Raw genomic sequence first — 17,023 nt, forward strand, 5'->3', positions numbered from 1 at the left:
CATTTCACATTCTTAAAATAAAGTGGTGATCGTAACTGTCCTAAAACAGGGAATTTCTACTCAGATTAAATGTCAGTAATTGTGAAAACTTAGTTTAAATGTATTTGTCTCAGGTGCATGTAAACTTCCGACTTCAACTGTACACCTTTTCTGGGATATTTTATTTCAGCTCATGAAACATGGGACCAACACTTTACATGTTGCGTTTATATTTTTGTTCAGTATATTTTTCTAGACATTGAAGTTAGGTTAATTTTATTTTTTTAATGAAAGGTGAAAATACATATTTTCCGGACGTTTGAATCAGGTTAATTTCCGGTTCTGAATAAAAGTGTCATGTATTGTCATGTATTGTCATGTCTTGTCCCTGTGCTTTCTCTTCTCTTTGTTTCCCCCTGCTGGTTTTATTAGGTTTCTTTCTCTCTCTCTATCCCTCTCTCTCTCTATCGTTCTGTTCCTGCTCCCAGCTGTTCCTCATTCTCCTAACGACCTCGTTTACTCTCTCACACCTGTCCCCTATTTTGCCCTCTGATTAGGTCTCTATTTCTCTCTCGGTTTCTGCCTCTGTCCTTGTCGGATTCTTGTTTGCTGTGTCCTTGTTCCGTCCTGTCGTGTTTTGCCTTTTCATCAGATGCTGCGTGTGAGCAGGTGTCTCTGTCCGCTACGGCCCGCGCCTACCCGAAGGGACCTGCAGTCTGTTGCCGCTTATCCTGCAATTCTCCTCAACAACTATAGAGGATTTATGTTTTCCCTGTTTGGACATTTCCTGTAAAGGATTGAGGATTATGTTTTCTCTGTTTGGACTTTAATAAACTCAGTTTCTGTTAAGTCGCTTTTGGGTCCTCACTCACCTGCATAACAGAAGAATCCGAGCAATAATGGACCCAGCGACTACGGATCCTCGCTACTCAGCCGTCGAGATCCAGGGAGCGATGCTCGGCAGACACGAGCAGGAATTGTCTGCTGCTCTGCATGCCGTTGAGACCCTGGCCGCTCAGGTCTCCGACCTCTCAAAACATTTTCACAATCTCCGTCTCGATCCACCAGCTACTTCCTGGGCTTCCGGGTCTCCGGAGCCCAGAATTAATAACCCACCATGTTACTCTGGGCAGCCCACTGAATGCCGCTCGTTTCTCACCCAGTGTGATATTGTGTTCTCTCTCCAGCCCAACACATACTCAAGGGGTAGAGCTCGTATCGCCTACGTCATATCTCTCCTTACTGGACGGGCTCGTGAGTGGGGCACGGCAATCTGGGAGGCAAGGGCTGAGTGTACTAACGAGTATCAGAACTTTAAAGAGGAGATGATACGGGTTTTTGATCGTTCAGTTTTTGGGAAAGAAGCTTCCAGGGCCCTGGCTTCCCTATGTCAAGGTGATCGATCCATAACGGATTACTCTATAGAGTTTCGCACTCTTGCTGCCTCCAGTGACTGGAACGAGCCGGCGTTGCTCGCTCGTTTTCTGGAGGGTCTCCACGCTGAGGTTAAGGATGAGATTCTCTCCCGGGAGGTTCCTTCCAGCGTGGATTCTTTGATTGAACTCGCCATCCGCATAGAACGACGGGTAGATCTTCGTCACCGAGCTCGTGGAAGAGAGCTCGCGTTAACAGTGTCCCCCCTCTCCGCATCACTACCATCTCCCCCCACTGGCTCAGGTGTTGAGCCCATGCAGCTGGGGGGTATTCGCATCTCGACTAAGGAGAGGGAACGGAGAATCACCAACCGCCTCTGTCTCTATTGCGGTTCCGCTGGACATTTTGTCATTTCATGCCCAGTAAAAGCCAGAGCTCATCAGTAAGCGGAGGGCTACTGGTGAGCGCTACTACTCAGGTCTCTCCGTCAAGATCCTGTACTACCTTGTCGGTCCATCTATGCTGGACCGTTCGCTGATCGATGATTTCCTCCGTTGCCGCCAGGTTTCCTCCTCGAGTGCGCCAGGAGGCGCTCGGTGAGTGGGGGGGTACTGTCATGTATTGTCATGTATTATCATGTCTTGTCCCTGTGCTTTCTCTTCTCTTCGTTTCCCCCTGCTGGTCTTATTAGGTTTCTTTCTCTCTCTCTATCCCTCTCTCTCTCTATCGTTCCGTTCCTGCTCCCAGCTGTTCCTCATTCTCCTAACGACCTCGTTTACTCTCTCACACCTGTCCCCTATTTTGCCCTCTGATTAGGTCTCTATTTCTCTCTCGGTTTCTGCCTCTGTCCTTGTCGGATTCTTGTTTGCTGTGTCCTTGTTCCGTCCTGTCGTGTTTTGCCTTTTCATCAGATGCTGCGTGTGAGCAGGTGTCTCTGTCCGCTACGGCCCGCGCCTACCCGAAGGGACCTGCAGTCTGTTGCCGCTTATCCTGCAATTCTCCTCAACAACTATAGAGGATTTATGTTTTCCCTGTTTGGACATTTCCTGTAAAGGATTGAGGATTATGTTTTCTCTGTTTGGACTTTAATAAACTCAGTTTCTGTTAAGTCGCTTTTGGGTCCTCACTCACCTGCATAACAAAAAGTTGAAAAGACATATTGAGTAGAGTGCATTAGAGTAAGGCAGGATACAATGCAATCAATGACTGTATATATGAATGGACAAAGCCATCGATCACGTGACACCATTCATTCCTATGTGAAGACTCAATTGTGCATTGAAGCCAAATGAAGTTGGTTAAGATGGCTTCTCATAGAAACATAACATGCGTAGTTTGAGCTACTTCAGAAAGTGCCATTGCAGGCTAGGGCTCAGGTGATTTGCTAAATCATAAATGATTATTATTACTTATTCTGTGTGAGGTTTTAAAATAATTTGCAGGGACATACACAGATTGATTACTTTTCACAAGCTCCAACAGTGCAGGTCAAAAAGATAATCTGGTGTATTAGAATAAATTATTGGTACCATGATTGTCTCGAAAACAAATTTTATTTACACGAAGATTGACCACTAATATTGACATTTTTTCATTCACTATAATGGGGGATCCTGTTTTCTGATAACAATGTCTGCAGTACAAAAGTTGGCCTTGAACTTCCGTGGTTTGAATGAGGGGGCAGTCGCTCTCCCCTGAATACGGTACTATAATCTACTGTGCTGGACTGTTGAACTATACTTTACTGTACTTTACTGTGCTCTATTGTATGTTGCTGTATTATACTCTTATTTTCTTTACTGTACTGTAAATGTACTCTGATGTGCTGTACTTTGCTGTCCAAATTTGTGAAACATAGATGTATTTATTTAACTAGGAAAGACAGTTAAGAACAAATTCTTACTGTCATTGACGTCTATGATTGGTTAATATTTGGTTCGGTCAAAGGTTTGAGCCAAATCACGATCGGGCCAGACACACCCAAGAAATACCCACATCAAACCACACCCCCAAGCTAACTCACGTTTGGTTTCTGTCATGGGCCGCCAGCATTTCTTGAAGAGCAAGCCAAATAAACAAAGTGAAATCAGCAGGTGAAGTTCCCCTTTAACCTTTTACTGCAGTGGGCTGAATCAGGTTCACAGCGAGTGTTTTTTGGTAAATCTACTTTGAAACAAAAGTATACACCTCACACACATGGTTATGGGCTTAAAAAAAGAAGACACCTGTACCTTGTCAGATATAGAGTTGAAATGTACTACATTTTGAGAATTTTTATATACATCACAGATGACTGAAATATAACAACCCGTTTGACATAGAAACACTGGATGTTCTGTTTAAAAACAAATTATGTTTATTAATTCTGAAATTCTGAAAAATATGAATAACAGTCCGCCCATGAGGCCACTAAGTAATTCAACTGCAGGAAAGGGCTACAGATAATTTCCTGCAATTCTACACATTTTGCATGTTTTAATGCAAAATGTGGCTCAGTTGGTAGAGCATGGCGCTTGTAACGCCAGGGTAGTGGGTTCGATCCCCGGGACCACCAATACGTAGAATGTATGCACACATGACTGTAAGTCGCTTTGGATAAAAGCGTCTGCTAAATGGCATATATTATTATTATTATTATTATATCAGAGTCGAGAGTGACAAACAAAATAAAAGGGGGCAGTTTACTGTAGGTCGGTGGATACACTAACTTACCAATCTAAAATATTTTAGCCGAACATGGGCTAATGGAGTGACTGTCAGTAACTGACATAACATGAAAAAACAGGTGATGCACAACCAAATTAGAAATTGTACTATTCTAACTCTCCACAGTAGGTTGAGACCCTGAATGAAAAACACCAAAAGAAAGATGCCCAGGGTCCCTGCTCATCTGCGTGAACGTGCCTTAGGCATGCTGCGAGGAGGCATGATGACTGCAGATGTGGCCAGGGCAATAAATTGCAATGTCTGTACTATGAGACGCCTAAGACAGCACTACAGGGAGACAGGACGGACGTCCTCTCAGTGGCAGACCCCTTTTTTTAACCTTTATTTAAATAGGCAAGTCAGTTAAGAACAAAATCTTATTTTCAATGACGGCCTAGGAACAGTGGGTAAACTGCCTGTTCAGGGGCAGAATGACAGATTTGTACCTTGTCAGCTCGGGGGTTTGAACTTGCAACCTTCCAGTTGCTAGTCCAACGCTCTAACCACTAGGCTACCCTGCCGCCGTGTAACAACATCTGCACAGGATCGGTACATCCGAACATCACACCTGGGGGAAAGGTACAGGATGGCAACAACAACTGCCCGAGTTTCACCAGGAATGCACAATTCCTTCATCAGTGCTCAGACTGTTCGCAATAGGCTGAGAGAGGCTGGACTGAGGCCTTGTAGGCCTGTTGTAAGGCAGGTTCTCACCAGACATCACCGGCAACAATATCGCCTATGGGCACAAACCCACCGTCGCTGGACCAGACAAGACTGGCAAAAAGTGCTCTTCACTGATGAGTCGCGATTTTGTCTCACCAGGGGTGATGGTCGGATTCGCCTTTATCGTTGAAGGAATGAGCGTTACACCGAGGCCTGTACTCTGGAGCGGGATCGATTTGGAGTTGGAGGGTCCGTCATGGTCTGGGGTGGTGTGTCACCATATCATCGGACTGAGCTTGTTGTCATTGCAGGCAATCTCAATGCTGTGCGTTACAGGGAAGACATCCTCTTCCCAGGCTCATCCTGACATGACCCTCCAGCATGACAATGCCACCAAATCAAATCAAATCAAATTTTATTTGTCACACACACATGGTTAGCAGATGTTAATGCGAGTGTAGCGAAATGCTTGTGCTTCTAGTTCCGACAATGCAGTGATAACCAACAAGTAATCTAACTAACAATTCCAAAACTACTGTCTTATACACAGTGTAAGGGGATAAGGAATATGTACATAAGGATATATGAATGAGTGATGGTACAGAGCAGCATACAGTAGATGGTATCGAGTACAGTATATACATATGAGATGAGTATGTAGACAAAGTAAACAAAGTGGCATAGTTAAAGTGGGTAGTGATACATGTATTACATAAGGATGCAGTCGATGATGTAGAGTACAGTATATACATATGCATATGAGATGAATAATGTAGGGTAAGTAACATTATATAAGGTAGCATTGTTTAAAGTGGCTAGTGATATATTTGACATCATTTCCCATCAATTCCCCTTATTAAAGTGGCTGGAGTTGGGTCAGTGTCAATGACAGTGTGTTGGCAGCAGCCACTCAATGTTAGTGGTGGCTGTTTAACAGTCTGACGGCCTTGAGATTGAAAAACAGCTTCTGTCTCTCGGTCCCAGCTTTGATGCACCTGTACAGACCTCGCCTTCTGGATGATAGCGGGGTGAACAGGCAGTGGTTCGGGTGGTTGATGTCCTTGATGATCTTTATGGCCTTCCTGTAACATCGGGTGGTGTAGGTGTCCTGGAGGGCAGGTAGTTTGCCCCCCGGTGATGCGTTGTGCAGACCTCACTACCCTCTGGAGAGCCTTACGGTTGAGGGCGGAGCAGTTGCTGTACCAGGCGGTGATACAGCCCGCCAGGATGCTCTCGATTGTGCATCTGTAGAAGTTTGTGAGTGCTTTTGGTGACAAGCCAAATTTCTTCAGCCTCCTGAGGTTGAAGAGGCGCTGCTGCGCCTTCTTCACGACGCTGTCAGTGTGAGTGGACCAATTCAGTTTTTCTGTGATGTGTATGCCGAGGAACTTAAAACTTGCTACCCTCTCCACTACTGTTCCATCGATGTGGATAGGGGGGTGTTCCCTCTGCTGTTTCCTGAAGTCCACAATCATCTCCTTAGTTTTGTTGACGTTGAGTGTGAGGTTATTTTCCTGACACCACACTCCGAGGGCCCTCACCTCCTCCCTGTAGGCCGTCTCGTTGTTATTGGTAATCAAGCCTACCACTGTTGTGTCGTCCACAAACTTGATGATTGAGTTGGAGGCGTGCGTGGCCACGCAGTCGTGTGTGAACAGGGAGTACAGGAGAGGGCTCAGAACGCACCCTTGTGGGGCCCCCGTGTTGAGGATCAGCGGGGAGATGTTGTTGCCTACCCTCACCACCTGGGGCGGCCCGTCAGGAAGTCCAGTACCCAGTTGCACAGGGCGAGACCCAGGGTCTCGAGCTTGATGACGAGCTTGGAGGGTACTATGGTGTTGAATGCCGAGCTGTAGTCGATGAACAGCATTCTCACATAGGTATTCCTCTTGTCCAGGTGGGTTAGGGCAGTGTGCAGTGTGGTTGAGATTGCATCGTCTGTGGACCTATTTGGGCGGTAAGCAAATTGGAGTGGGTCTAGGGTGTCAGGTAGGGTGGAGGTGATATGGTCCTTGACGAGTCTCTCAAAGCACTTCATGATGACGGAAGTGAGTGCTACTGGGCGGTAGTCGTTTAGCTCAGTTACCTTAGCTTTCTTGGGAACATAGTGCTCATTCTGTGCGTGATTTCCTGCAAGACAGGAATCTCAGTGTTCTGCCATGGCCAGCGAAGTGCCAGAATCTCAATCCCATTGAGCACGTCTGGGACCTGTTGGATCGGAGTGTGAGAGCTAACGCCATTCCCCCGAGAAATGTCCGGGAACTTGTAGGTGCCTTGGAAGAGTGGAGTAATATCTCACAGCAAGAACTGGCAAATCTGGTGCAGTCCATGAGGAGGAGATGCACTGTCGTACTTAATGTAGCTGGTGGCCACAACAGATACTGACTGTTACTTTTGATTTTGACCCTCCCTTTGTTCAGGGACACATTATTCCATTTCTGTTAGTCATATGTCTGTGGAACTTGTTCAGTTTATGTCTCAGTATAATCGTATGTTCATACAAATATTTACACATGTTGAGTTTGCTGAAAATAAAAGCAGTTGACAGTGATAGGACGTTTCTTTTTTTGCTGAGTTTATTTGAACCAAAATGACAGAATCTTATAGCCCCGAGATCTCGAGTTACTGGTAGGTAGGTATGTGTGGTTTATCTACAAAAGTAAAAAAGGTACAAATAATAAAACACAATAATGTGCATAATTATGTGGCTGTTAACTTGTATAATATGAATATCAATGCAATGACAATATACAAATACAATGTAAATGAGTAAAGTTATACATAATTAGTGCAGCAATGCAACAAATCTCATGGCCAAGAGGCTGCAATAGCATGTGGCATAGAAGACAAAAGCTAGAGCAAGCTAGCGGTGGCTACATAGGATAGCATATGGCAGGCAATCAAACAATATAAAGCTCACGAAAAGGTTTCAAGCAGCAATGCAATAGCCACAAAAAAAATAGGCCTTCATTAGCATAATATAAACAAATGCTCAAAAGGTGTGTAGTGATTTAAGGTGTGTCAATTAGCAACTACATGTAACAGAAAAAAAACAGATAAATTAATCAAAATGGTTACGTGACTTGGTGTTGGTACCATAGAGATAGTTAGAGGACGAAACATTGTAGATATCCCATTATGTCGTCTGTGAGAGAAGACTCCTTTCTGCGTTTGCAAACATTGCTGCACAAGGGTAACCGAACCTAGAAAGTGAAAAAAATCTGTGGATGTGCCCTTGAGCAAGGCACTTAACCCTAATTGCGCCAGGGTCGCCGTTGATAATGGCCATGACCCCACTCTCCGAGGGTGTATCAGGGGGAGTTGGGATATGCAAAAAACATTTCCAAAAGGAAAAATATAACCCACCATTTATTATATTGGTTGCAGAACACGGGGGAGTTCTCATAGAGCACCAGCAAAAGAAGGATCCATTTACATGTTGTTATGAGTACATTTCAGACTACTTTAGGATTCAAATTTGATTTTAAGACTTGTATGAATGTCTTGCTTAATATAATGTAAAAACTGCATTATACTTAAAAAGCTCAACTTCAACCAGTAAAATGGGTGTTAGCATTCTAGCTAACAACTGCTGGATCCAAATAGGTATTTTTGCAAAGGTCACAAACAAATATAATCTTAACGACTGTTCATGCAATAATCAAAACAACATTGTAAGCATACAAGAACCCAAAGTAGGGTTTTTGTTTAGACGTAAATCTAGATATTACTTATAAACAAAAATGGGTGCAGTTGACAATGGGGTCTTTCTGCCTCCAAGAATCCTGTGCATCCTTGCCTGATGTGAGTGTGTCATGTACTGAAGAGTTGACTATGGGCAGCGCCATTGAGGGTATCTCCATTTTGAAGTAGTACATTTTCTTCTTCTACTACTTGAAGTTAGGGCTGGGCATGGCCTAAAAATTATATCTCGATTTTATTTTTTAACTTGTGGGTTTTTCCCGATATATTTCCATTTAAAAAAATGTTTTCTCTAAATATGCTTTGTTGTACAATTAATGGTAAAATACACTGCATTTTAAACAGTCAGCAAAATTATATTTAGGCTCAATATAAGCCTTCCACAAGCATAAGACCCACTAATAAATGCAGTATTTTATCAAAAACTACTAACAATTAACTATGTAACACTTATCATCAAAAAATATTCTCAGACAAAAGTAAGAGTCACTCCATGTTGGTCTTTGGACTCATCACAATAGTCCCTAAAGAGTTAACATTGATGCATTCAAAAGATATTCACACTATACCAGCAGATGCACAGTAGCACATACGCTAATATGCTCAAATATGCTAAAGATACTTTAAGCATGCTTTCCAGTGTGAGCTCACTGCCTCTATAATATCTGGCATGCTCACATGAGAGGGAACAGCTGTCGCTGGTCTACTTATTGTCCCCTATCCCACTCGCTCCACCCTCCCCCCCCCCCCCCCCCCCCAAAAAGCCAGTGAGATATCTCCTTTCCCTACAGTCTCTGGGGCACCCCTTCCTGCAGGGTGAGGGCAATAAGTAGACCAGAGTGGCCCTACCTAGATCAGGAAAAATGTGGGTGTGGGATGTTTTGCTTCTCTGCCGGAATAGAAAGGAGGTGTATAGGTATATCTCTCTGGTCACCCCCAAAACCAATTCTTTCTTTGGCCGCCTCTCCTTCCAGTTCTCTGCTGCCAGTGACTGGAACGAACTGCAAAAATCTCTGAAACTGGAAACACTTATCTCCCTCACTAGCTTTAAGCACCAACTGTCAGAGCATCTTACAGATTACTGCACCTGTACATAGCCCACCTATAATTTAGCCCAAACAACTACCTCTTTCCCAACTGTATTTAATTTATTTATTTATTTTGCTCCTTTGCACCCCATTATTTTTATGTCTACTTTGCACATTCTTCCATTGCAAAACTACCATTCCAGTGTTTTACTTGCTATATTGTATTTACTCTGCCACCATGGCCTTTTTTGCCTTTACCTCCCTTCTCACCTCATTTGCTCACATTGTATATAGACTTGTTTATACTGTATTATTGACTGTATGTTTGTTTTACTCCATGTGTAACTCTGTGTCGTTGTATCTGTCGAACTGCTTTGCTTTACCTTGGCCAGGTCGCAATTGTAAATGAGAACTTGTTCTCAACTTGCCTACCTGGTTAAATAAAGGTGAAATAAATAAAATAAAATAAAAAACCTGCCCGTTTTTGTACCTGGCCATAGAGCTGGTTAGAGGGCACACCTGTCATGAATGCCATCTGTCCTCAAGTGACCATAGAGATGGCTAGAGGACACAACTGCCTTGAATGCTTCTCTCCACTTTTACCCCACAGACTAGAGAATTCTTAACAATTTCCATTCTAGTATGCATTCTAATTTTCTGATTATAAGCCTGCAATCCATCCAGTTTATGTTGAATGAAGCGTGCTAGACAAACTGCACAATACATTACAGTGTAATAAATACAAGAACAAGCAATCTAGTAATTGATATCATCTGATGGACAGTATACCTTAGCTTGGTCCCATATCTGTTTATGCTATCATTCCACTCCTTGCCACTCCATGTCATGCAAAACATTCCAAGTACAAGCAGTCCAATGTTAGCACAAATCAATGACTGTATCTATGAATGGACAAAGACATCCATCACATGACACCATTCATTCCTATGTGAAGATGCAATAGCGCATTGACCACGAAGATTGACATTTTTTCATTCACTATAATGGGGATCCTGTTTTTGCTATCAATGCCTGCAAAACCGCAGTCAGCCATGAACTTCCGTGGCTTCAATGAAAGTGGGCATTTGTTGTCATCTGGCACAAATAGGCTGGTACCAGGGCTAAGTATACCTTGCCTGTGACTAATTATATTTTTAAGAACCATTAAATTACAACATAAAGCCATATTTAGTTCTGTTATATAGCAACACTTAGACATAATACTCAAAACATACACCAATGAATATCATAAATGTTCCCCATTACGAACTGAGGGGTATAGTGTTTAGAGTTTGATCATGATGAGCTAAGTATACAGTAAAATCTACCATTTTGGTCGACTATGATTGTCGGATTAAGACAAGATTGGCATTTTATTTTTGCACAGACATGTAAATTGGCTTGTCCAAGCCAGAATGGCCCATATGGCAGAAGCCAATCTCCTGTTTATGTAAGGCAGCTTGATGTACAAGTACACCCCCTGGACAGGATGGCAGGGCCTTTTGCATAGATACTGTAAAGCATTTCACTCAGCCTTCATTTTATCTCTGATATCCGAAGGCAAGGTTTCAAACAGGACGTCCTCCACCACTAGGCCGCCACGCTTCAACGCCCGGCAGAACCGCAGCTCTGGAGGCAGGAGCTCAAAATGGTTGCCCTTCAGTTCCAGGTGTGTCAATAGAACCAGGTATGAGATCTTTGGTGAGAGCAAAGACAGCATATTCTTGCCCAGCTTGAGGGTTTTGAGCTTCTTGCAAAAGAAGAGCTCGTCTGGGAGGTTCTCGATCTTGTTGCACGTGACAGAGAAATACTGAAGACTCTGTAGGACGCCAATCTCCGGCGGAATGAACCGGATGTCGTTGTTGGACAGGTCCAGGTAACGAAGCTTGTTGCATAAGAACAGGTGCGGGGACAATATCTCTATCTTGTTGTGACTGAAGTAGAGGCGCTCCAGGCTGCCAAGCTTCTTGATGTGCTCAGGGATGTAGCAGATACTGTTGTGCCAGAGTTTCAGGCACGTCAGCTTGTGGAGGTGCTGGCAGCTGACTATCTCCTCAATGGAGCGCAGGTTGTTTTCCTTCAGGTCCAACTCCTGTAGAGTTAAGAGTAAAACATTTTTATTAGAAGTGTCATTCCACAAAATTACAGCAATTGGCCATACATATATTGTTTTGCAACCCTAGTTGTGTGACACTGTATGCAATCATAGCAGGCAGTTATAGTAAATCACGCCTGTAGGCTGACTACTCAGAGTTTTGAGACACTGTAGACATATCAGGCAGTCATAGTATGGTATATCATACCTGTAGGTTCGTGAGGCTAAAGACAGCATGTGGGATGCGTTCCAGGTCACAGTGGACCAGCTCCAATTCAGTCAAGTTCACCATTTTCTTCAGGTTGTTGAGCATCACCAGCTTGGTGCCATCGTTGTAAACGTACAGCCTCTGCAGGTGGCTGGACACATCTACGATGGACTGGGGGATCTTTGTAAAGTTACTTTTGAGCGAGAGTGTCTTCAGATGCTTCAGCTCCCTCAGGGACTCCAGACCGACATTCTTCGAAGCGTCAGGACTCAATGAGCCAATGAGGTAGAGTTCCTCTAGATTCCGCAGGTGGTACAGCCAATGAGGCAGCTCCCTGCTGTCATCAAACTTTACCCTGAGCACCTTAGATAGAGATAGATAGATACTTCATTAATCCCTGCGTGGAAATTAAATGTCAACGACAACAGCAGACAAAATACACATGGGTTGTTCCAATAAATTGAGTGCCTTTTGAGTCCCTTTGATATTTTAAGTATAAATTGTACACAAATGTTGCATTTTAAAAGCATTCCTGAGTCGCCTTTACACTGTTGATGTTGAGGCTGGTGTTTTGCGGGTACTATTTAATGAAGCTGCAAGTTGAGGACTTGTGAGGCGTCTTTCTCAAACTAGACACTAATGTACTTGTCTTCTTGCTCAGTTTTGCACCGGGGCCTCCCACTCCTCTCTATTCTAATTAGACCCAGTGTGCTCTGTTCTGTGAAGGTAGTACACAGCGTTGTATGAGATCTTCAGTTTCTTGGGAATTTCACGCACATTCATTTCTCAGAACAAGAATAGACTGACGAGTTTCTGGATATTTTGAGCCTGTAATCAAACCCACAAATGCTGATGCTCCAGATACTCAACTAGTCTAAAGAAGACCAGTTTTATTGCTTATTTAATCAGGGGAACAGTTTTCAGCTGTACTAACATAATTGCAAAAGGGATTTCTAATGATCAATTAGCATTTTTAAAATGAATAACTAGGATTAGCTAACACAACATGCCATTGGAACACAGGAGTGATGGTGGCTGTTAATAATGTAGATATTCCATAAAAAATCTTCCGTTTCCAGGTGCAATAGTCATTTACAACATTAACAATGTCTACACGGTATTTCTGATCAATATGATGTTATTTTAATGGACAACAAAAGTATATTTTCTTTCAAAAACAAGAACATTTCTAAGTGACCCCAAACTTTTGAACGGTAGTGTACATTCAACACCGAGGTGCATACGCTGATTACTCACATAGATGCACATATTCCTTCAGGTTACAGACCATGTACAGTGCCTTCAGAAAGTATTCCCACCCCTTGACTTTTCACATTTTGTTGTGTTACAGCCTGAATATGAACTTGATAAAATTATGTTTTGGTCACTGGAATACCCCATAAAGTGAAATTATGTTTTACATATTTTACAAATGAATAAAAAATGAAAAGCTGAAATGTCTTGAGTCAATAAGTATATACCCCCTTTGCTATGGCAAGCCTTAATAAGTTCACGAGTAAAAACATGCTTAACAAGTCACAAAATAAGTTGCATGGCAATAATTGTGTTTAACATTATGTTTTTTATGCCTACCTCATCTCTGTACCAAACACTTACAATTATCTGTAAGTTCCCTCAGTCGAGCAGTGAATTTCGAACACAGATTCAACCACAAAGACCAGGCAGGTTTTCCAATGCCTCGCAAAAAAGGGCACCTATTGCTAGGCTTATCAATACTTCCAGTCACTACAAAGATACAGGCGTCCTTCCTAACGGAATTGCCGGAGAGGAAGGAAACCATTCAATGGTGACTTTAAAACGGTTACAGAGTTTAATGGCTGTGATAGGAGAAAACTGAGAATGGTTCAACAACATTGCAGTTACTCCACAATACTAATCGAATTGACAGAGCGAAAAGAAATAAGCCTGTACAGAATATACATTTTCTAAAACATTCATCCTGTTTGCAACAAGGTACTAATGTAATACTGCAAAAAATGTGGCAAAGCAATTCACTTTTTGTGCCGGATACAAAGTGTTAAGTTTGGGCCAAATCCAATGCAAGACATTACTGAGTACCAATCTCCATGTTTTCAAGCATAGCGGTGGCTGCATCATTTTATGGGTATGCTTGTAATCGTTAAAGACTGTGGAGTTTTTCCGGATAAAAAAACAAAAACAGAATGGAGCTAAGCACAGGCAAAATCATAGAGGAAAACCTGGTTCGGTCTGCTTTCCACCAGACACTGGTGTCACGCCTTGGTCTTAGTATTTTGTGTTTTAATTTATTATTTGGTCAGGCCAGGTTGTGACATGGGTTTATTTTGTTGTATTTCGTATTGGGGTTTTGTAGTTATTGGGATTGCGGCTGAGTAGGGGTGTTGCATGGGCTTGGCTGCCTGAGGCGGTTCTCAATCAGAGTCAGGTGATTCTCGTTGTCTCTGATTGGGAACCGCATTTAGGTAGCCTGGGTTTCACTTTGTATTTCGTGGGTGATTGTTCCTGTCTCTGTGTAGTTTCACCAAATAGCCTGTAATTAGGTTTCACGTTCCGTTTGTTGTTTTTGTATTTGTATAGTTATTTCATGTGTCACTTTTTTCATTAAAGTCATGAGTAACCACCACGCTGCATTTCGGTCCGACTCTCTTTCTACAAACGAAGAACGACGTTACAACTGGAAGACTAATTTACCTTTCGCAGGACAATAACCGAAAACACAAGGCCAAATCTACATTGTAGTTGCTTACCAAGAAGACAGTGAACGTTCATCAGTGGCCGAGTTACAGTTTTGACTTAAATCTGCATACAAATCAAAGTGGTTAACTAACAACGATCAACAACCAATTTGTCAGAGCTTGAATTTTGAAAAGAATAATTGGCAAAAAAAGAAAATCTTTACAAATGTTAGAATTTTTCTTCTATCACATATTTCATGTAGACCGTTGACAAAATATGACAATTAAATCCATTTTAATCCCACTTTGTAACAACAAAATGTGGAAAATGACAAGAGGTGTGAATAACATTTGAAGGCCCTATAACTAGGCCTAGGACCTCTAGACAAAGCGAGTGCATTTATATCCATAGGCTAGTTATTGGGTTCATAACAATACTTTACTCCAAAAACACTACAGTAAATACTACAGTAATGTCATCAAAAACACTACAGTAAATACTACAGTAATGTCATCAAAAACACTACAGTCCGCAAAACACTACATAAATTACTATAGTATATACTACATGATAAACTGGGTGGTTTGAGCCGGAATGCTGACCCACATACTGTACGAGACAAAAACAGAATACAAAGTCAAGAGAAATAAAAAAAAACATGCCACACCAAATTCACTACCAGAAAAGCATACCTTCAGTTTCTCCTTGAGGAAGGAAGTGGCTGTGGTGTGGATCTTTAAGCAACACTGATACAGAGACAGCTCCTGGAGGTTTTCCAGCTGGGCGATGGAAGCTGGGATGGTTACGTTGTTGATGATCTCTAGCTTCAGGGACTGGAGCTCTGTCACCTCAAAGATGGTGTCCGGGAGCCCAGACAGCATGAACAGCTGCAGCTCCAGTCTGTCATTGTGGTTGGTCAGCAGTCTCTGACGAAGCTTCTCTGGTGTCCATTCATGGTTCAGGTTCAGCTGTTTCAGTTTGTTCTCGCTGACCTCCGACAGGAACACTGCGAACCTGAGAGAGAGACCGAAAGAGAGAATAAGAAGATTACTTTATTGTCCAAAAACAATGTAAAATGATGTGCAATGGAAACTTTTCTTCTGCTTTATTCAAATCAAAATCACATATATTTGTCACATGCGCTGAATAAAAAATGTGTAGACCTTAGCATGAAATGCTTACTTACAAGCCCTTAACCAACAATGCAGAGTATTTAAAAAGTAAGTTTGAAAAATGTGCTAAATAAACTAAAGGAAAAATAGTAACACAATAACCCCTTCGAAGGGTTGGAGCAGAGGGCAGCTATGCATTAGCACATGACTAGTTTAGTTTATAACTGGAGGCATTACATACTTATCAATAACAACAAAGAGATGAATCACTTGAAAGAATTTACAATTGTCTAATTTAAGAAAAAGTTTTGCACCTCTTGGAATACAGTGGATCATACTGGTCGATCATGTGCAGCATGAAGGCAAAGTCATTCTTCACATCTGGGATGTCATCGATTCCCGTTTCTTGCCTCACGTATTCAAAGGAGTACTCCTTCAGTGAGCGGTAGAAGAGCCAATAGGAAGTGTAGAGGCAGGTGAATCCGTACACAGCCACGAAGCACAGGTAACAGTACGACAATTTAGAGAACAGGTGGGCCATGGTGTGATTACAGGAGAAATGCTTATATCCCGTCATGTCCTGTATGTCCACACTGCACTTCACTGTGATCTGCACCTCAGAGACTAAAGCACTGTTATACGCGATGATGAGGAGGAACTTGAACACTTTGAGAACAGTCTGGCGAACATACATAACGTAGAGGATGTCCCCCTCTTCTACGTGCAGGCGGAACTTCTTCACCTTCTCAAATAGAGCTTTGGCCTGTTCTCCTTCCTTCTTATCCAGCGCGCTGGCTGTGGGCTTGTCCACTACGATCTTCTCTGGAATGGATTTGAGGGACTGGGTCTTCTCCAGGTTGTCCAGGTTCCCCTCTACAGACACATTGAGGATCGCCCTACTCTTCTTGATGTCCTTGAATCAATTCATGAATGAATGGATTAATGCATTTTATTTCAAATATATACAATATAGGGCTGTTTTCCGGGATACAGATTGAGCCTAGTCCTAGACAAAACATAATTTTACACATGCACACACCCACACACAGTAAATACAAACACATACCAACAATACCTTCTCCTCTGGGTTCTCTCCAGACACCTCAGACAGAGCTCTAGTAGTCCAGGGGGAGTCAAAGCACTTTCCCAAGATGGAGATGAAATGCTCTATCTTAGAGCTGGAGCCTGGGAACTTGAACCAGAAATTGCTACACACCATGAAGATGAGGGTGTGTATGAGGACTAGGTAAGGGAAGTACTTGGCGTACCAGTGCAGAGCTTTCTCATAGCACATCTGGTTGATGAAGCTATACTGCTGGAAGTCCAGGTTCGTTTTCCGGCCCATCATCTCATGCACATCCGGCTGCACAGCAGTTTTATTTGGTAAGAGTATTGTTTGGTTGTACATGGTCATTTTTTGGGGAAGGCAGATGATTTTGTCCTGCCTCACCTGAAAGAAGACAAAGAACAAACAATA

At 42.7% G+C, this 17,023-nt stretch overlaps 1 protein-coding gene across 3 annotated transcripts in view; it reads right to left on the minus strand.

The window, feature by feature from the left end:
- Nucleotides 1–9,815: 9,815 nt before the first annotated feature.
- LOC123996873 (volume-regulated anion channel subunit LRRC8C-like) overlaps nt 9,816–17,023 on the minus strand; it is a 34,237-nt gene continuing 27,029 nt past the window's right edge. For 2 of the 3 annotated variants that reach the window (XM_046300667.1, XM_046300668.1), the window contains exons 3-7: nt 16,613–16,996; nt 15,861–16,459; nt 15,127–15,448; nt 11,759–12,121; nt 9,816–11,547 (exon numbers count right to left, since the gene is read on the minus strand). In XM_046300667.1, the coding sequence (XP_046156623.1) occupies nt 10,981–11,547; nt 11,759–12,121; nt 15,127–15,448; nt 15,861–16,459; nt 16,613–16,996 (2,235 nt within the window). In that variant the 3' untranslated portion in view covers nt 9,816–10,980. The remainder of the gene's footprint in view (nt 11,548–11,758; nt 12,122–15,126; nt 15,449–15,860; nt 16,460–16,612; nt 16,997–17,023) is intronic. The other variant, XM_046300670.1, reaches the window with a different exon arrangement.

Source organism: Oncorhynchus gorbuscha, linkage group LG15 (genome assembly GCF_021184085.1).
Source record: "Oncorhynchus gorbuscha isolate QuinsamMale2020 ecotype Even-year linkage group LG15, OgorEven_v1.0, whole genome shotgun sequence".
Classification (NCBI taxonomy): domain Eukaryota; kingdom Metazoa; phylum Chordata; class Actinopteri; order Salmoniformes; family Salmonidae; genus Oncorhynchus; species Oncorhynchus gorbuscha.